This window comes from Sphaeramia orbicularis, chromosome 12 (genome assembly GCF_902148855.1).
Source record: "Sphaeramia orbicularis chromosome 12, fSphaOr1.1, whole genome shotgun sequence".
NCBI classification, from domain to species: domain Eukaryota; kingdom Metazoa; phylum Chordata; class Actinopteri; order Kurtiformes; family Apogonidae; genus Sphaeramia; species Sphaeramia orbicularis.
Window position 1 is genome coordinate 72,036,341 of NC_043968.1, and position 21,654 is coordinate 72,057,994.

The 21,654-nt window shown below is 37.7% G+C and overlaps 1 protein-coding gene across 2 annotated transcripts; it reads left to right on the top strand.

Moving 5' to 3' along the window:
* Nucleotides 1–4,853: 4,853 nt before the first annotated feature.
* On the top strand, nt 4,854–20,584 carry dgcr2 (DiGeorge syndrome critical region gene 2). Of its 2 annotated transcripts, XM_030149246.1 has the most exons (11): nt 4,854–5,228; nt 9,176–9,208; nt 10,104–10,223; nt 12,613–12,699; nt 12,796–13,006; nt 13,202–13,278; nt 14,328–14,510; nt 14,602–14,805; nt 16,316–16,468; nt 17,948–18,184; nt 18,269–20,584. In XM_030149246.1, exons 1-11 carry the CDS (start codon nt 5,147–5,149, stop codon nt 18,499–18,501), a joined length of 1,620 nt encoding a protein of 539 aa, XP_030005106.1. In that variant the 5' UTR covers nt 4,854–5,146; the 3' UTR covers nt 18,502–20,584. The 2 variants fall into 2 exon arrangements, with proteins under 2 accessions (XP_030005106.1, XP_030005107.1); XM_030149247.1 differs by lacking the exon at nt 9,176–9,208.
* The last annotated feature ends 1,070 nt before the right edge of the window (nt 20,585–21,654 follow it).

Here is a 21,654-nt window from a genome sequence, read left to right on the forward strand (position 1 = left end):
ATGAATTTCATATTTATTATTTTAACCCATAAACATCCACCACTGATCAAATGAATCTGTTGATGTAAAATGTTTAATACCTGTTAACCCACTAATCCTATCAATACACGTAAATAATTGGTGTAAAATACAATTTGTCATCTTTTCATGATCATCAGATACGACCCATTTGGACATTCAGAGGCTCTGTAGTGAATGTGGGAACACCGTCATCCTCTACAACATTGATTCACCAGTAAAACCCATGGAGTTGGATCAATGACAATGGTTGGAGACACTTGGTTTTTATGTTCAGTTGATATATTTCATTGAAAAAGTCACTTTTTCTTCAGTTTTCTCCGTTTCTGATATAATAACTCAGCTTTAATCTGAGTTTTCATGAACATCTACATGATCAGTAAATTAAATATTGGAAAATATCTGATTTTCACAGAAAAAAATGCGAAATAAAGGGGATAATATTATAATAAATGGTGGTAAATCACTTATGAAAGGTTAAATACAGAGAAGAAATCTATTTGGGAGCTGCCGCAAAAGTAGCATTGGATTTATGTGTAGGAGTGGTGCCTGTTACTGTTCCATCTGTATTTAAGTTTTTCTACATGTTGTTGAATCTACAACTACGGGTGGTGTTTCCTGAAATTGCTCCTGTTGTCAGTGGCACTAAGTCAATATCAGTAACAACTACAAGAAATGTAGGTTTTTACAGGAGCTTGGTGAGATATTCTAGCCTTTAAACCAGGAGTGTCCGACATGCAGCCCACAGACCAAAACCGACCCATGAAAATTTCCAATCTGGCCCACGGGATGAGTTTGCAAAGGGCAAAAATTACACTGAAGATATTAACAGTCAAGGATGTCAAACTTGTTTTAGTTCAGGTTCCACACACAGACCAATATGATCTCACATACAAAAAAACATAATGACCTACAAATAATGACTCCAAATTTTCTTCTTGGTTTAATGTGAAAAAAACCCAAAACATTAAATTATGAAAATATTTCCACCAACATCCATGATTTAACAATAAAATGTGAATAATCTAAACAAATATGAACAACCTGGAATGTCTAAAGACATTTAAGTGTACACTTAACAATATTCAACCGTTACCAAATGTTTTGTAGATCCGATCTGTAATACACATGTATGAATGATAAGTTGAGGTAAAATACTGTAAAAAAAAAAAAAAAAAAAAAAAGAAAATTAAAAAAAATTGCTCTTATTTTTTGGAAGAAATTTCAGGTTTTTCAGGTTATTCACATCTTTTTTTTTTTTTTTGGGATACTCTGTAAATATTTTTTTTTTTTTTTTTTTTTTGCACTAAAACAAAGAAAAAAAATGTGAAGTTGTCATTATTTATATTATTATGTTAATATTTTACTGGTCTGGCCCACTTGAGATCAAATTGGGTTGAATGTGGCCCCAGAAAGAAAATGAGCTTGACATTCCTGTAACAGGCTGGTTTATGGTGCACGAGCTGCATGTTGTCTACTGTTGTTTTACTGGAGATAATACAACTACAAATACAACATTATGTATTCCAGTAATATGAAGACACAGATCCCCCAAGGCTAAGTCTTCTTTAAGTAAAAGGTTTGGTTGTTTGTTCTGAAGTAGTTGTCTGTTTTTATTGGATTCTTAAAGCTTTCAAATGTCTCTCAACAATTCAGTGTTTGTATGAGTTTAAATTATCTGTAGGACTCTACAGATGTAGTTTTTGCATTTAGTTAAGAAGCTCAGTCATATTTTATTCACAAATGTCTACAGATATGTGGACTCAATATGGTGGCAAGAAAAAGTATGTCAGCCCTCTGAAATATCCCAGTTTTCTGCATGAATTTCTTGTAAAATGTGATCTGATCTGCATCTAAGTCACTAATGAAGACAAACAGCATGTGTTTAACCTAAAACCACACATAGACAGTCTGTGCATGACCATGCCGTGAGAATAAGGGCATTTTAATGCTTGAAGAGGAAAAAAACACACAAACAACTGTAATACTTAATATCTGTACTGAACACAGCTATTAAACACTCACAGTAATGCTGAAAAAAGTAAGTAAACCCTTAGGTTTATTACTTCAAAAAGACATAATTAGAATCAGGAATTTGCAAACTTTAGTTCTAATGGATTAAATAACATTTGCGCCATGCATGGACCCACTTTGACTTCAGGTTCAGGTTTAAGTTTATTCAGTCATCATCCATAATATAAAAAATACGAACAATGAGGCTGATTTTAAGTCAACCAGCTGTGAATTCTGTTGAGACTGAACAAACATAGGCAGAAGCTAAATGCTTAAATACACCTCACCTACATTCAAATCAAAATCAGTTTTATTCTACCAATCAAAACAGCAAAGATCATTTCTGCTCGTATTCCTCAGAAATATCTTTCCAGACCAATGTTTTGAAAACCATGAATGTATTGCACATCTTTAAATTTCTATTATGTCATTCCATGATTTAACCCTTATAACTGAAATAGGCCTATATCTTCTTTTTATACATTTAATGGCTTTTTGTCCAGTAAACACACAAACACCTCTGAAATCATACCTGCTTTCTCGTTTTGAAAAGAACTTTTGAACAGAGTCTGGGAGTGACCTTTGTTTGGCTCAGAACATTATTTACATAGTTTTGTAATAAAACATTGTTTTGAATTTCATAACATGGGAATTTAGAAACAGTGGGGTTGTGTGTGTGTAACAATCAGCTTTATGGATGATTCGTCTGGCTTGTTTCTGCAGTACTATTATTGGATTAGTTCTTGTTTTAGAAGTGGATCCCCATAGCTCCACATAGTCAGACAGAAAAGGTTGAATAATTGAACAATAAAGAATCAGAATACTTTATAATTTAAAACTCCCTTAGTTTTATAAAGGGTTTCTATTGATTTAGGTTGTTTACCTTTGATGTAACCAATATGTTGTCTCCATGTTAGTTTGCGGTCAATCACAAACCCAAGGAATTTTGTCAAAATAAATAAATACTCTTTCAATCTCACTATTACAGATTTTTAGTTTAACATCATCAATGATTTCCTAACAACTTTCAAAAACCATAAATTTAGTTTTCTTGATTTATAAAAAAAAAACACAAAAAAAAAAAAACATTCAGACCTAATGAGTTTACTGTTCACAAAAAGTATCTGCTCACCATGAACCATGACTCGCAAAAAAGACATGTATGAAGACCTTGAGTCAAGAACTGCTGATTTCCATGTGACTGAAAGGAGACTTTGAGGACAGAAATGGAGTCGATGAAATACTTCTGGATACTCTCCATAAAAATGGATAACCAGACAAACTGACTCTGAGGACACAATGATCAGGAGGTTAAAAAAAAAAAAACAAAAAAAAAAACAACCGTGGAGTAACAGTTACAGGCCTGAAGGAAGCATTGGAACTGGTGAACGTCTGTTCATGAGTCTAATATACGTCAAAGAGCAAACAGACACGTTCAGTGCATGAAACCATGGAAGAAGAGGATTATTTACAAAAACACATCACTGTCTGTCTGGGGTTTGATGTAAAAAAGGAAGTGAGTACTAACATGAGAACATCATCCCCACAGTGGAGCATCATGATGTGGTTCGGTTTTACTGCCTCAGGGTCTGGACCACATGACATCATCAGGTTTATCAGCGTGTCCTCCAGCATAATGTCAGGGTGGATGTTCACCAGCTGGAGACCAGTAGAAGCTGGTGACCCAGCGGAACAATGACCACAAACATAGAAGTAAAACAACTACAACGGCGTCAGAAAAACAAAAAACAGCTTCTGGAAGGAGCCAGTCAGAGCCAACAGAGCTGCAGTGGAATAACCGGAACAGAACCATTCACACCACACATCCTCAGAATATGGATGAGAGGATACAGTTCCATGAGGTAGAATGGTCTGAAATGTCTCTGGACATAATTCAGGTCTGATCGACAGATAAAACAACACATTTAAGGTTACTGTAAATAGGGTTCAACCAGTCGTTACATTAAAGGGGTCAGTTATTCCACCGTTTTGTTTGGTGTTAAGTTAAGCATGTGCTGTTTGTCTGTACTTGTGACTTACCTGCAGATCCAATCACACTTTATAACCATTTCATGCAGATAATCAGAAAATGTCATACTTTATCTTGCCACAATATTTAAATAGTAGTAAATTACTGCTGTACTTTACAGTAGTAATTTCTACGTTTTTAAAACAAACCACAATTTTTATTTTAAGAGGTATTTTTATTGCACCAACTTTATGCATGGCAATTACCCACAGGCTACAACATAAAAAACTGGGTGTCATTTAATGATGGTGGCTCAGGAAAAACAACAGGTTGGGCTTTCAAACCATATAAAAAATTACATAGTAACATGCGTAAGTCTACATTACAGTGTAATCAAATTATGGTAAAACCAGACTAAGAGATATTACCTAAAATGTGAAGAACAAGTATATGCTGATAATGCAACACTGAGTTGGAGTTGAGCTGAGAGTTTAGACCAGCTCTAAATGTAAAGAGTCATTAGATAACTTTTACTGTGATGTGGAGCTACATACATACATTTTGACTAATTGTTTGATTTTTGTTCTTCTCTATGTAGCCTAATCGGTACAACCACATTCATCAAAGTCCCTTAATAATGTCCTTAATTTACCGGAAAACCCGCTGCGTGATAAATTACAGAATAACGTAGGCTTACATATTTATCAGAACAATATCCAGAAGTACACACATAATTACACGTTTGTAATCATTTCACTTCATCTGTGCGACTCCGCCCCGTCTGCCAGACCCCGCCCCGTCAGCTCCTCCGGCCCCGCCCTCCTCCTGTGCGTTGCATGTCTGGGATTGTTGTGATGGGAGTCGGCGGCCATCTTGGATCAGCGCCGTTCCAGCGGGACGGGACGGTGGAGCACGGAACGGATCGGTCGCTTATCTAACGTTAACTCCTCGACACAACAACCATCATCCCGCGTCGCAGCTCGGTGTGACTATGTTTTACATAGAATATTGTCGTTCTTCAGCTGCTTCTTGAGTGCATAAAGATGTGTAGAAGCTGTGTTCACCGGTGAACCGTATCCGTCGGCGTAAATCCTCGGTGTAGTTGGATCATTTCTGGGCGGAGGAGTTACTATGAATGGAGGATAAATGTTGCCGAAGGCTGACAGCAACAGTTTCGTCCTCTTCTCTCTTCTTTTCGTCCTCACCTTAACGGACCCACCACGGACAGGTAAAGAAACCAGGGCTGCTTCCACTCCGTTCGGCCCGCCGGCCTCAGTCGGAGCCGGGGGGCAGATTACGGATGGTCCGGCGGAGGCAGAGGCCTGCTAGGTGAACCGGGGCCGCGGGTCGGTGCGACCCCCGGTGGCAGGGACAGGGCTGGGGTCGGCGGTATTTTAGTCAAACCAAAGTAAGAGTCGATGATCAGGGAAGGATCATGTATTTGAAACGGTAATGTTAAACTAAACACCATTATTATGACGAACTGACACAGACTGTTCAAACCGTGATCCTCGTCATATGTTTACACTGGAGAACAGCTAAATGACCATAATAGACATTAAATATGAGCTGAGGTTTTGGTCAAAATGTTCTAGTTTGTCCCGTTTAATACAGACAGCTGAGGTGGGTTTGTCTGTTTAAATTGTATTTTTACATCAGATTCATGTCCATGCACCAAACAGCCTGAATACAAGCCTTGAAAACTGATTTAAAAAAAGAAAAAACACTTAATACTAGTGCAGAGGCAGACCTTTAACATAGAGCAGATCATATCCACATTTAACGATAAATTGGCTGAGATTGTCTATTTTTTCAAACCCACAGCAGTAGTATCACCTACTGAGGACACAATAAAGACAATTAACAGTTTTATTTTCCAGTAGATTTTAGACTGTGTAAAGTTGATGTTTGGGTGTTTCTGAGTTAAATGCACATCCAACTCATCAGGACTCATGGAATGTACAGTTAGACTTACAGTTTACTCTAAAATGTCAGCAAATACTCACAAATGTCTTTATAGGTTCCTTGTGAACAAATCCAATGAGACATTTTTCAAGTCTTTTACCTTCATTTTACTTTAATTACGTTTTTTAAGTACATTTGTGAAGGAACAATAACAAATGTGAGGTTTCCTCCAGGGTCAGTCTTGTGATCCTCACAGCTGTGTAGGTGAAAGAAACTATTAGCACTTGAACTAAAAAAAAAAAAGAGTAAAGTAGTAGAATCAGGTCAACTTACTAAAAAACAACTGTGTAGAGAGGTTCATGCCACGGGGCTGTTTTGTGGTTCCTTTAGAATTTACATTAGAATTTGGCTTTAAGAATAACAATTAATAGAATGTGAATTAATTGTTAAATGCTTGGTAAACACAGTGTCTTTGTTGATGTAAATTTGGCCGTAAACTGAAAACTAAAGTCTGTGAGTTTTTGAGGAGTGTATGCGTTGGTTTTGGACCCAGGTTCTCTGGGTGAAACTGTGACGTTCAGACCCGAATGGAGGAAGATTTTGTACCAGTCTGATCACATTAGGCTTTTTGAAACATGTGGGTTCACATTTAGACTAAGTGATTCATTTTCACGTTATATTCCCAAAAGCCCAGGTTAAATGATAGGGCTTTGTTCAACCCTGTTTGTGTTCCAGTTCTGTTGTGTGTTCGCAGTTCTATGTGACTATTAGTGATTAGTTTGTTCTATTAATGGGACCACCGTCCATTTGTGTAATATCCACCAAGCTGAAAACTTTATGCCTGAATTTGTCGTGTTGTTGAGTAACTAAATGAACTTCAATAGCAACTGAAAATGTTTGAGTGATATTGATCATCTGTCATCCCCATAAGCACAGTCATCTTATACCTGTCTTTCAGTCACTGAAACTTATTCTGAATCATCTTCTTTCCAACAGTAACTCTAACTGGTCACAATTAAATCATGTTTCAGTTGTACTTAGTACTCCTCTGATGTAGGTACTTCATTAATATTATAAAAATGTCACATCTATTGGTCCAACACATAGAGGATTTCTCATTTTCTATTTTAGTGACCAGGTAAAACACAAATGCTGGCTTTTATTTTGATTAATTAGTATTTATTTGTACCATGGAATGATTTGTCATCATGTAACACACTATACGAAATCATAGCTGTGTTTGTGACGTATCTGTGACAGGAGACAGTGGTGGTTCTTTTTTGTATATTTTTCTGTTAGTTATGTAAGTAAGTTAGTTATGTAAGCCAAAGCCTCAGGTTTTTCAGGTTTCACTCATTTTGTCGAGTAGACACGTCAATGTCCAAACAGTAAGAGAGAAACTGAAATGTAATCTCTAAATGACATGATTTTATTTTGCCTCCTTATAACCTTCACTAAGTTAATCCTACAGAAATCATTCTAGAATGATAATCATTTAATAGTTAATAATGGTATAATTCCCAGACAGGACCATCGCTGAAGATACAGCAGAGTTTTATAAGAAACATTTATTAATTAAACTGAATTTAACTTTTAGAATAAGCACCAAAGTGTAATTACCATTACTCACCTTCTCTATCTGGTCTCAAAACAAAACATTCACTTCTTTAACAGATATTCAATATGGTTTTAAGTTGTTTATATATATTTTTTTATTTGTTTGTTTGTTTTTGTTTTGTATGTTAAATGCCCAGAAAACACCAGACATACAGTCGCTGTGGTTAGACATTTTATTACAAGGTCAGAAGTTATTTTACAGTTTCATCTTAAACCAACAGTAGGAACATTCAGTACAAACTTATCAACATTTACATAATTATCAATTCAAGAGAAAAGAAGAAAACACCTCATGTGAGATGAGACAGTAAAACAATAATTGAACTTCATGTTTAATTTCATTAAACCTACTGTGTTGACCTCATTGTAAAGGTATTGCTGAGCCTTCATTTTTTTTTCTATCATATATTAAAAGACTGCTCTGTTTTCTTTATACTTTAGAAAATGTTTTCTCCTAGTATTTAATAATCTGTTCTGAACAGTGTGTGACAAATGGTTCAGATAAAATAAGAATTTTAATTAATTTTTTCAGGTTAGATGTCCCAATTAAAGAACTTTTCAGTATCTGATCATACATCTTCAAATGTTTTTTTCAAAGCCGCTCCGATCACACAGGAAAGGGAAGAGGAGACTATCAGTAGTTAACCACAGTTTATAATAAGCTCACATAACGACAACTAACCACTTCAGCTTTAACTGTATGTGTATTTAACACAGCTGTTATAGTCTTATAATGTCCTTCAACAAGGAGGAACTGATGAACTAAAGACTTTCGACTCTAAATTGACCAGGGCTGTCAAACTTGTGTAGTTCAGTTCCACATTCAGCTCAATGTGGTCTGAAGTAGGCCGAACCAGTAAAATAATAACACTGAAAAAAGTACACATTATGAAAGTGTTTACGTCTACAAAGTTTCCTTAAAAATGTGAATAACATGAACAACCTGATATGTCTTCAGTAAAATAATGGCAATGTTAACAATATGATGCCTCAGTTTATCATTTATGCATATGCATTACAAATTATAGATGACAGTGGATCTACAAATACACAAAACATTTAGTAACAAGCAGAATATTGATGAAATTGCACTGACTTCTTTTAAGGCATTTCATGTTGTTCAGGTTATTCACATTTTTTGTAAAACGAGAAAAATTTGGAGTTGTCATTATTTCTGGGTTATTATGATAGTATTTTACTGATCCATTTGAGATCATATTGGTCTGTATGTGGAAGTTGAACTTAAAGTGATTTTAAAATCCTTGATTGTCATTGTCATTGGTGTAATTTTTGCGTTTCACAAATTCATCCCACCTTTTCCACCGAATAGGACTCTTTGGTGGGCCGGTTTTGGCCCACGGGTCATATGTTTGATGCCTGTCTAATAGATAGTAGATTGGTAATAGATAATAGATACTCAATAATACATTCACAAATGCGTGTTTTCCAATTAGTCTTGTTACCAGTAAAGATGAAAACTGATCTAATTGTGATGAGTTAATGTGTGTCACATTGCAAAAATGAAAATTACCATTTTTATTAGATTCAAGTGCATCTTATTAATTGATTAATTAAATAATTCCTCCAAACCACCCAGATACTGACATAGAGGATAATACAGGGTAGTTACTGTATCGTTTCTATTTGTTTCAGGTCCACGGCCAGCTCTGGCAAGATTATTCTCAGGTAAGGACGCAGCACATATTAAAGTGGCTGTGATTTCAGATGTGTAGTTTTAGATGGACACGCATCTACAAACACAGATGAATTTTATCTCCTGTGATTAATACAATTGATATGATTGGTTGGTTGGTGTAATAGACCTGAGGGAACTGATATGCAGACAGATCTCATGGATTATTGGTATCACACATGTTAAACTCGTGGTATGGATGACCCACTTAGCATAGACAATGAACTGAAAGTGATAAATGGACAAAAAGCTTATAGAGACCAGAAGTATATGTCTGTCGGCCTCGGACTGGAAATGCACCGAAATACCGCAAAAAAAAAAATCATATGACAGTGTTAACAAGGCTGAAATAAACAAAGATTGATCAAAATAGCATTACAACAGGCTTTACAGCAAACACAATAAAATATGCAAATATACATGTACGTTTCTATATATATAAAATATGTAAACAAACAGGCAAGATGGACACAGGAAGGAGTAAAAACAACAGTAGGTAATAAAAGTTAGGAGAGTTAAATGTAGCATCAAGAAAAGTACAGTGTACCTAGTACTTAATACTAATATGTATATAGTTTTCATTTAATTTATAAGTGTCAGTATTAAAAAAAGACATAATGTGTTACAACACTGACACTGTGACTTGACCAACCAGAGGCCAGTAAAATGAAAACACTATTGAACAACTGCCGTTGATGAACAAATTGATTAAGTGCTAGTGCTGGTCATAAAAGTACCACTGTTTTCACATTCATTCATTCATTTAATTATTGTTTGTTTGTTTTTTTTTTTTGGGGGGGGGGGGGGTCATGTGTTTTCATTTTTGCTGTCCTGTCATACTCGTGGCGTGTTGCCATGACTACACCATTGTTGCGCTTGTGTTTACAGAGCAGCGCTGTCCGGGCCAGTTCGCCTGCCGCAGTGGGAAGCTGCAGTGTATTCCGATGTCCTGGCAGTGTGATGGATGGACAGCATGTGAGGACAAGAGTGATGAGATGGACTGTCCCCGTAAGTAGTTCAGTTATTACTACGACTATAGAAAGAAACACACTGTCCAGGCCCACAGCTCGGACCAGGTGAAAGGCCAGGGTGGGGTTTGAAAAGGCCTCCTGATCCACAGTGTTAAATGGCAGAGTCTGTCCATGTGTCTCCGTCCCTCTTTGTTTAATTTTGATCTTGGTTTAAGCCTTTAACCAAAATCCTTTTGTTTTCCCCTTGAGCCCAGTGAGAGCTTATCCCTAGTTCTCCGATTGAATAAAGGGAATTATTGAAAGGATTGAGAACACCATATGACCTGCATACAGCCGTAGCTCAGCATACTTTAACTTAATGATGCTGGATTTCCCATAATACATCACACTGATACCAAGAGTCTGAACTGGAGTTTATTCATTTCATTTAAAGCCACATTTGTAGAACAGGCAGTGCAACAAACAGCACTGAATGCCAAAGCATTAAGTATTTATTTCATTTATTTATTCTTCATAAAGCATTCATTTGTCACAAATGCATATACAACTCTAATCTAAAAAAGGTTGGATGCTGTGTGAAATATACATAAAAAACTGAATGTAATGATTTGCAAGTTTCCCAAATCCATATTTTATCTGTAATAGAACATAGAAAAATGTCAAACGTTTAAATCTAGAAAAAGTGCTATTAAGAAAAGAACTGTCATGTCTCCATAGAGTTGGAACAGGACCTTATTTACCAGCGTTCAGTATCATCTTTAACAACAGTCCATAAATGTTTGAGAACTGTGATGGTACTGTCAGCTCATTCCAGTCTGATATAGGATTAGAGCAGCTCAACGGCCCTGAGGTGTCTTTATCATATATATTTTTAGTTTCATCAGGACTTCTCTGTCGCCCGGAGGTTAGGGCGTCCACGGTTCCCAAAAGAACCTGAAATTTGCACTAATCTGATCACAGAACGGTTTTCCACTATTTTAAATGAGTTTTGGTCCAGAGGAGGAGTTCTGTCAGAGATACAGCCTCATCCTGTACCTGTGGTTGTCATAGCGACGTGCGTCCACAGACAGTGATTTCTGGAAGTGTTTCTGAGTGTGTGCACTGATGTCCATCACAGATCCACAGTGGAATTGATCTCTTGGTGTGGCGGGGGGGAGTTGTTCGGTTTCTGTTCTGCATTGCAACAGCATTTTATAATTTCATGATAACATTTAATAATGAGAATAGTATTACTTACTGAGCCATGATATACTCAATGACATAGTCCACAGGTTTTGTCCATGCGCTTATTCTTCTTGGTTTCTCATAAAAGAGTTGCAGAGCTCTCCTGTATGGAAACTCTGCCAGTGGCGGCCCACCTCTTATAGTCCAATCCACAAATTAACACTATGATAATTTTATTTGAAACACTCACCTTTCGTTGTAGCAGCTGCTCAGTGTAGAAAAAAAAAACCTTCACACGCTGATCTTTTGATTACCTCAGAAAGGTGCAGTGCAATTTTTACCCCCGTGTTCTTCCTGTGTTTTCACACATGCACACTACATGGGTAAATTTGGTACAGCATACAGCGGGCTGGTTTTACATACGTGTTATTTTTACCCCCTTTAACTGTGTAGTTTTGAATATCCAAATAAAGTGAAATTTACTAAAGTAAATGATAAATAAACAAGGTAAATTCAGTACGACAGGTTTCACTACCGGAGGTTTACATCAAAAGGAAAGCGGTTGTGCATGCCCGACAGTTTGGAGCATGTGCATAATTCTTAAGTGGCTAAAAAAAAAATGGGAGGAAAATTGTACAGAGCGCACAGCTTCTTATTGAAAATAGAAAGCTTATTATATATTATACATATGTGTAATAAGTCTAATGTGACGGTGATGATTTTTTGTATCAAATGTATGGTGTGGCGGCAAGGATTCCTTAGTTATTAGAAAGACAAAAACAACTTACTTTTTGGGAATCGTATTGGTACAGTTCATCAACGCAACATTATGAAATTCATTATTCTACTTAATTTTGTACTTTTGACTATAAACATTACACTATAATCTACTTTGAATGTTAATAAACCAATGCTTTAGTTTTGCCTTTATGAGTCTGAAATCTTCATTGGCTTCAATATGACACAAACTTTGTGGTTTGTAGAGTATAAATTTTTCATATGATTATTCATTTACTCTGAATAAGCATAAGAAATGCTATAAGCAGATAAAACAGTCTATACAGGGATGCTTTTTCCTTCCACATTAAATTACATTTTCATAGAGAAACTGAAAAGCAAACAGTATTAATTTAAGTGTCCACGCAGTTGCTGGTGCAGAAGCAAACAAATACATGAAAAAGCTTCTTCCAGTGTGTGAGGCTGTAATATTACATTTAAACACTAACATGTGCATCTAGTGACTTTCCGGCTCATTTTTGCAGCTGTGAAGGAGGAACGCTTCCACTTTGGAAACAGCTACGACCAGGTTGAAGATGTGATTGGAGTGGCCCAGCCGGTTCGCTTCAACAGTGAGTATCTGCTTTAATCAATGGAACTGGGTTGGGTTCAGTGGATGTTGTATTTGTGATGTTGTACCAGCCTCAGCAAACCCTGTCCATGTGCAGAGAAATGCCCCAGTGGCTGGCATCACTATGAAAAGACGGCCAGCTGTTATAAAGTCTACCTGAGGAATGAGAACTACTGGCAGGCGGTGGACACCTGTCAGAAGGTCAACGGCTCATTGGCCACGTTCGTAACCAATGAGGAGCTGCAGTTCATCCTGAAGATCGAGGTGGACTTCGACGACAAAGTGTGTGAGCGCAGAGACCAGTGCAAGTGAGTGTATTCAACAAACAGACGATCCAAACGGGGAGTTCTGAACATTTACTCAGTTTGTGTGTATTGGTTTTTCATTTCCACCAGTGGTGATGCCACTCATATTCACGCCCATCACTCTTTACATTCACTTACAAAGACTGTCTGAACTTAACACAGTGGCTTTAGTTCAGATCTTCTTTTGTTTGTTTGTAGGTTCTGGGTGGGCTACCAGTATGTGATCACCAATCAGAACCACTCGTTACAGGGCCGCTGGGAGGTGGCTTATAAAGGTAATTACAACACTTTTACCAACTGCTTTAGCCTGATTCATGTAAAACAAGAGCATCAAACTCATTTTAGTTCAGGGTCCACATCCTCCATTTTAGATCTGACGTGGGCCGGACCGGTAAAATAAGAAGATAATAATATATAAATAATGCCAACTCCAAACTTTTGTCTGTTTTAGAGTGAAAAAAGTAAAATTACTCTATGAAAACCTTTACATCTACAAACTATCCTTAAAAAAATGTGAACAACCATGATAAAACTGAACTATATTAAGAAAAATAAGTGCAATTTTAACAATATTATGCCTCAGTTTCTTATTTACACATGTACATTACAACTTACAGATCACAGTGGATCAACAAATACACAAACCATTTGGTAACAGACAGAATATTGCTAAAATTACATTTAATTCTCTTAAGACATTTCAGTTTGTTCATATTTTCCAGGTTATTCACATTTTTTTAAAGGATAGTTTGTAATGTAAACATTCATGTAATTTTACACTAAAAGAAAGAGAAGAATTTGGAGTTATCATTATTTATAGGTTATTATGATAGTATTTTACTGGTGTGACCCACTTGAGATTGAATTGGGCTGAATGTGGAACCTAAACTAAAATGATTGTTAATATCTTCAGTGTAATTGTTGCTTTTCACAAATTCATCCCATGGGTCGAACTGGACCCTTTGGTCCAGTGTATTAGGCAGAAATGGAGGAACAGAGTCACCAAAAAAAAAAAAAACAGGGTATGTAATCACACAATAGCATTATGAGCCTCCTGCTGCAGCACCCCACCCCCCGGTATTTCCAGCCAAAAGCTTGCATTTCGACATGGTAATACCCTTGATAAAGACAACAATATATTGATGATTAGCATGGCTTTTAGCAAGTCATTTTATTGGCCGTGCTTTTCGGAAATGAACCGTGCAAATCACAGGTGCACAGCTCCCTGCCTAATACACTGCTTTGGCGGGCCGGTTTTAGCCCATGGGCTGTGTGTTTGACACCTGTGCTGTAAAGTCTAAACATGTGTGTTATTTGTCCACAGGGTCTCTGCAGGTGTTTTTACCACCTGAGGGTCTAGCCAACGTCGGGGAGGCATCTCCCACTCAGGACAACGTCTTCTGTGCCCAGCTCCAGCGTTTTCAGATTAAAAGCATGAATGAACGTGGCCTGCACAGCTGGCACGCTGAAAACTGTTACAAGAAGTTCCCCTTTCTCTGCAAAAGGAGTATGTGTTTTATTTTGAAAGATCATTTTCCAGATTTCTGCAGTTCTGGTCATGATTTTTACCTGAGCTTTGACTTTGTTTTCATGTGCAGGACAAACGTGCGTGGATATAAAAGACAACGTTGTGAATGAGGGATACTACTTCACCCCTAAAGGAGACGACCCATGTCTGAGCTGCACCTGTCATGATGGTGAACCTGAGATGTGTGTGGCTGCGCTGTGTGAACGTCCACAAGGCTGCCAGCATTTCCGCAAAGACCCCAAAGAGTGCTGCAAGTTCACCTGCCTCGACCCAGGTACGCCAATCTGAATATCACCCCCCCGGATCGCAAAAACTAACATGAGTAGAGGCACCTTTGATGTTCACTCTGCAGTACAGGGGGAACCTCACCGTACGAATTGTATTTATTCCATGACCGAGCTTGTTTTTTTATCCATACCCAATTTTATCCATTGAAATTAATTGAAATATAATTAATCCGTTGCGGCGCCAAAAAGCACAGAAAAAAAATCCTCTTTTAAAGGTTTTTAAAACAGAAAAAGTGCAGTTAGAAAGAAAACAATTATAAAATTATTTTGTTAACTTATTTACCTTTAAGATGAGATGATTTGTGAAGGAAGGAAGACAGTGGAGGAGGAGGAGGAGGAGGAGGAGGAGGGTTATTTTCTGGGAGGAGAATCTCCAGGTTGAAGAATTTCTGGTGTTCTCTCTCTCTCTCTTCACGTCATATGCCCTTTCTGGCCTTACTTTGCCTTTATGAACTGAAACAGGGGTTAACTACACATACACACTGGTACATGTCCATGACTTTAACTGTGCTGCACCATTTGTGTGTGTGTGTTCTCATGTCTGGCACATGGTTATGCTTTACCTGCATCTCTTAAAGGGGCAGTAACACACCCTAAATGACTGAACTAAATAACAGGTCCATAATAGTCCTTGTTGGGGAGTTTCCTAATCTCCTCTTCCATCTGAACGCTGGTGCTCCTGAAGGTGAAATGACCCCCATGGAGGCTGCACCTGTTCCTACTGCGGATTTCTGTTAGTATTTTAAGACAAAAATCATCAAGAGCTTCTGCTTGTAAATCGAATTTCTCGTACTAAGGTGCACTCATACTACGAGGTTCCACTATACGTTCATTCTGATAAGTATTTTATTCTCCCTCACATTTTGGGACCTAAACATTCACCAAAATTCCCAAAAGTTGATTTGTACAGAAGAAATGGCAGACAAATAATTTGAGTTTGTAAGTTCTCATTCATCTTTAGTTGATTTTCAAAGTTCAAAAACTAGCTGAACAGAGACCACTGCTCATAACCAGGTTGAGTTTACCTACATATGTGTATCACACCTACACCTACAACAAGCTTTGGATCATAAAACCTCATACCAACAGGAAGTCTGGCATTTGATTTATGGTCATTTTGGTCATTTTATACTTGCATATTTGAACAAACTTCTCTACTTTTTATTCAAATGACTTGAAACTGACTTGGTTTGTATGATCGACTGACCTTGGTGATTAAAAGGCTGATCAATACTTAAACATGTTGCTACAGTGACGCAGATAATTTCCACCATTCATCATGAAATCAATGGTCTTTGATGGAACAGAGTAGTCAAGGCTCAGGCTCCACAAGGTGGCGCTGCCTACAAATCTAAAGGGTATGAATCACTGCAGCCTCTGGATGTGTAACTCTGTAATGACAGAATACTGCAACCAGTACGTTAAAAGTAGAGGTATTTAGATTGGACAGCATGTCTGGACTGTTTTTAAATGTAGAATATGTCCCTTTTCCCCCAGATGGAAACAGTCTGTTCGATTCGATGGCCAGTGGGATGAGACTGATCATCAGCTGCATCTCGTCCTTCCTCATCCTTTCTCTCCTCCTGTTCATGGTGCACAGACTCCGCCAGAGAAGACGTGAACGTATTGAAACACTGATTGGAGGAAACTGTACGTATGCAACCTGTGTTCATTCACACACAGTTAATTAATTAGGAGTCCACCCTGTTATTATTGAAAGGCATAGTTAAATTAACCAGTGTACAAGCGCAAAGGAGAAATAACTAGGACACTATGGAAAATTCCAAATAAAAAATACTGCAGTGATATTCAGATGTCCTTTATTTAGACATAAACTCATATGTTCAGTTTCAGTTCATCATATATGTTTTCCTCCTGAGTCGAGTGCTGCTTCAGCTGTAGATCACAGATAAAATAACAGTAGAATAGTGACGTTTGGTCTCTTCTTTACAGTTCGTTATCTTGTTGTAACAGACGAGTCCGTGAACGAGTTAATAGAGACGAGGAATCACGACTCATGAGTTTTGAATGATTTGTTCAGATGAAAATACAAACTTTTGGTTTAAAATGATCATTTATGACAATTTCAGAAATCTAGAGGCATAACATTTAAAACAATCATACTGATAAAAAAAAAAATTAAGCATTGAGTAAAATTAAGTAAAGACACACTCATTATAACCATTTTAGATGATAATGTGTGTAAAAATTAACCCTGGAGATACAATAATATGTAATATATTGTAATAATATTTATCACTATATAAAATGATGACATTTGTCATTACTGTTTTGTAGCTACTTGTTAGCAATGAATTGCATGAATTCACTGCATCTCACAGCTTTTGTCCATTGAATGTAGTTGAAACATTTTTGAAAATGCTCATTAAAAAACTGAAGCAGTACCACAGTAACACTGGTATTACACTGTGGACAGAGTGGAAACAACAGACTCTATGTTTTGTCTGGTTGACGTTATTCATGAGTAAATATAAATTATTCCCTCCACTCAGGCAGCAGTACATTCAACAAAAGGTTGGAGCATTCTAGGGTCAATTAATGTCTTTCTAATAATCGTGTGACGTTTTCTAGAACAGAACCAGTTGAACTTCCAAAAACTACTAAGGATTTGACGGGTATCGTCATTATTTACGATAAAGGAATGTTCAGGAAAGACCTCATCCTGTAGCAGTAGGTTTGGCACTTTATCAACAAATACAGGTGAAAATGAACTGCAGTATACAGTACAGGAAGGGATTTGTGTATTTCAGTCTCTGGTCCAAAACACAGATAAAAGAAACACCGCACAGTTGAATCTGTCTCTAGATTTCTGAAATTGTCATAAATGATCATTTTAAACCACAAGTAACTGTCTTTATTTTCATCTGAAGGAATCATTCCAAACTGTACTGTCATGGTCATGCATCAGGGATTTCAGAGTCACGGTGTTGTCAAACTGTGGTTAGAATAGTACTGGTTAGTCAGTAAAACAGAACGGAACATGCTAAACTATACCAGTTATTCTGAAATGACCAAGTCAAAATAACCCTGCTTCTGCTTTATTTCAAGGCTGAATTTGTGAAACTGTTGTTAACCTGCTGTTAACCGGCTGTGTGTCTCTTTTGTCAGTGCACCACTTTAACCTTGGGAGGCGGGTCCCAGGGTTTGACTACGGCCCAGACGCCTTTGGCACCGGTCTGACCCCGCTGCATCTGTCTGATGATGGAGAGGGAGGGGCTTTTCATTTCCAGGAGCCGCCCCCTCCGTATGCGGCCTATAAATATCCAGACATCCAGCACCCTGACGACCCTCCCCCTCCGTATGAAGCCTCCATCAATCCAGACAGCCTGCTCTACGTGGACCTCGGTAGGACCCCCGTCTGCTCAGCAGTGCCCCCTTTATGTTAAATCCAATGTTGAAGCTGTAACTATATCCTGTTTCTATTTCCAGGACACAGTGGGGTTTCCATGGTAACGAGCCAGATGAACGGCATAGGGGAGGGGCTACAGACCAGTATTCCCAACGCTTGCGGCGCCGTTCCAGACGTGGCCCTGCCCTCCCATGAGAGGGAAGACTCTATAGATAGCAGCACCCTCCTGGTAAGGCCAGACACACCCACAGAAGGCCACGCCCCCAGCACCACGCCCGCAGACTGCAGCTCCTCCCTCAGCACTGTGGTATAGGCCTGTGGACAGACTGCAGCGGATCCAGGACATTGGTGTCCGTGGTGGACGGTCATGAGGACGCTGTCTCCGTCTACTGAACCACAAAAGGACGACGCTGAGTCCACGACTAAAAATCTGGACATGGACGATACTTGGAGTTTGTACAGACACGTCAACGGGCAGCAGATGCTTTCATTTAGACGATGCAGTGAAAGGAGGAGGCTCACTTTGTCTCTGTTTAAGACACTGGCATCGGAGTGGACAGAAAGGACTGAAAAACACAACACTAAGGCTAAAGGCTGCACTTTTACTTTAAGCTTTGACTAAACTTCTGAATCTCAGATCTGACCTGATTGGTCCCAATGCCCTGATGTAAATACCCCGCCCCCTCAGGTCTGCACCCTTTGAATTTGTTACTTATCCATCACTTCTGTCCATCACAAGACAAAAAATGAAAGATCAGCTTTTGTCCCTTGTGCAGCTTTTGGGTTTTTTTGTATCTGTATGGGTTTCTAATAATGTTCTCATTAGTTCTGCTGGTGGTTGCAGTTTGTCCGAAATCTCTATTTTATCTCATGCAACCAAGCAAAACCTACTGTCGCCACAGTTTCATATTCATCCGATACAGAAAGTCGTCTTCCAGGTTTATAGTGCATACTGGACTGGCACCAAAACATAATTAGTTGGTGAGAGGTTAAGGTTTTGGTTAAACTTGCGTAAAAGTTTGGTTAAACCCGTGTGAAGGTTTGGTTAAACCTGCGTAAAGGTTTGATTAAACCTGCGCAAGAGTTTGTACCAGGTACGGTTAATCCAAGGCATCATGTATCTAAGAATGTTGTGGTACTGCTAAGCATGAGTTTGATATTGATTGTAATCTTGGTTCTTTTTGTGTGACAAAATCAGTCTGAATTCCTTGTTTCTTAGTAAATGAAAGAGATGATGCTTTTCATAGGAAAGATACCTGTCAGTAAATGACAAAGGAAATCAGTTTATTGGAGATTGTTTCCATGGAGTTCTTGAATCCGTCAGGTTCTCCTGTTGTTCATGTTTTCAGTTTATAGCAGGGTAGTTGTACGGAATATCAATTATATTTAGTGAATTAAATCTCAATGTTTTGCACGTTCATTATTTGAAAATCAGGTTTTTTCTTTTCTGTTTTTTTTTAGGGATTTTTTTTTTTTTTTAGATTTGAATGCTGCCTGTTCATGCCTGATTTGTTGGTGTGATTTGCGGTACACCTCATATTTTCAGCTTTTGTACAGCTACTGACGGTGATGATGACGATGATGATGATGATGATGATGACGGTGATGATGGTGTTATTGACTGTAGCTGTGAGTCTTTTGTATTTGGTGTTAATGGGTCTTGTGTTTTGTTTTCTATTTTTTTGTTAGTTTTTTTGTTTTGTTTTTCAGTGGGATCGAAGTGGAAACTGTAATAAAAGAGTAAATTCCAGCGTGAACGTGTTCGACTCCTGTTCTGAAAACACTCTTGACACATTTTTCAGTGAATAACCTGAGTTGAATCCATGTTCACAGTATTAAAACAACAGCTGTGTGTCTGTGAATATGTTTGAATGTATTGTTTGTTTAAAGCTTTTTTTTTTTTTTACTTTTGTGTTGATTTTTAGATTTTTTTGGTCCTTTTTTTTCTGTTATTTTATTTGACACTGACTGTAGTGGGTTCATGGATTCTCCAACAAAGTCATGAAAAGGAAACAAACTTGTGCGTTTATGTGATGCTTTCTTGATTTAGTTTTTTAATTTCAACGCATTCTTTTTGGACGTACGGTGCATGGTTTTATCTTTTGGCATGCTGATACTGTTGTTTCTTTTGATGGAATTGTTCCGTCTCATGTCGACTGTACATATTAAAACATCAGCGCAAACAGCTGCATTTACACAGTAGTTTCTGTTCTAAACTATGGTGGTGTCAGAACTAGTAAGTGTTAAGTAAAATACTATGGCTACATTTTTTTTTTTTGGTCTTATTTTGGAGCCTTTAAATTGAAACGATGCTTAATTTACAGGGATCAAGTGTGTTTTTCTGAGGTAGATGTACATCTAATCAAATGCCAAATAAACTGCACCATGAAGGACGACTGTTGTGTTCATGAACTTTATGATGAACCACATCACTGAGGTTATTTGGCTACTGTTTGAGGCCTTTGAGTTGTCGTGGAAATTCCGCCATCTGCTCCAAATGTCAGGAGGATTAAGGCTGGACTCGGGGAAAACCCTGCAGCCACGAACAGGTTGGTGAAGAAATCCAGTTCACAGGATCAAAAGACTCTCAAGTATTTTAAGAAAGAAGATCTAGTTCAGTTCAGTGATGCACGAAGCGGTGGCCGAGCAGAAGCAGCGAAACCTGATGAAGAAAAGACGCTTTGTTCAGTAATGACAGAATCACATCATCTATTACATGACGGACGAGGAAAACCGAGCTTCGGAGTGGAAACATACGATTTGGTTTAATGGGAAACTTAAAGAAATGTGATTCCGCTAATGCACAAACACAGATACACGGGTCATAGTTGTGTGAATCAATTAACTTCATTACAGTTTAAGTGACAGAGCTGCTTAAACAGAACAGTAGATTCACCTCTGTCTCTAATATTAATAGTGAATTCACCACTGATAACTGAATTCCATCTTACTGCTGTTATAATGATCACCATATTTTTTTGTTCAAAGTGTTTTTATTACATATCTAGTCACTGAAAAGCATAATACAGTCATTGTTTTTTTTTGTTTTTTAACCCAAACCCACGAACATTCCCACCCTGTTGCACCAAAAAAAAATTAAAATTAAAAAATAAGTAAATAATTGACAATAGTAAATAAATAAATAAGGAACACAGATATTAGTCACAGACTCGTATTAATAAGACTACTGTGGAATAAGTGAGGGATCGACCTCTTATGTGATTCAGAACAGGTTGCCAGGTACTGAAAAAATTATTGGCACATCCTCTTTTAGAATATCTGATTTTTTTCCAATGTTAAGTGATGCAAAAGATCCAGAAACCAAGATTTAAATGTTGGAGGTTGTTAATCTTTCCATTTTAGTAGCATTAGTCTACGAGCTAGAAGAGCAGTGAAGGCAATTAGATTTTTGGTGAAAAGAATGTGATGTAATGCCAAATATTGCAATTGTTGCCTCAGGTTCAAT

Bases quoted from the DNA above. Each gene is read 5' to 3' on its own strand.
- dgcr2 (XM_030149246.1), top strand. From the start codon at position 5,147: ATGTTGCCGAAGGCTGACAGCAACAGTTTCGTCCTCTTCTCTCTTCTT. The intron at 12,700-12,795 runs GTGAGTATCTGC...GTCCATGTGCAG, and splicing joins CCAGCCGGTTCGCTTCAACA to AGAAATGCCCCAGTGGCTGG. The intron at 14,806-16,315 runs GTACGCCAATCT...CTTTTCCCCCAG, and splicing joins GTTCACCTGCCTCGACCCAG to ATGGAAACAGTCTGTTCGAT.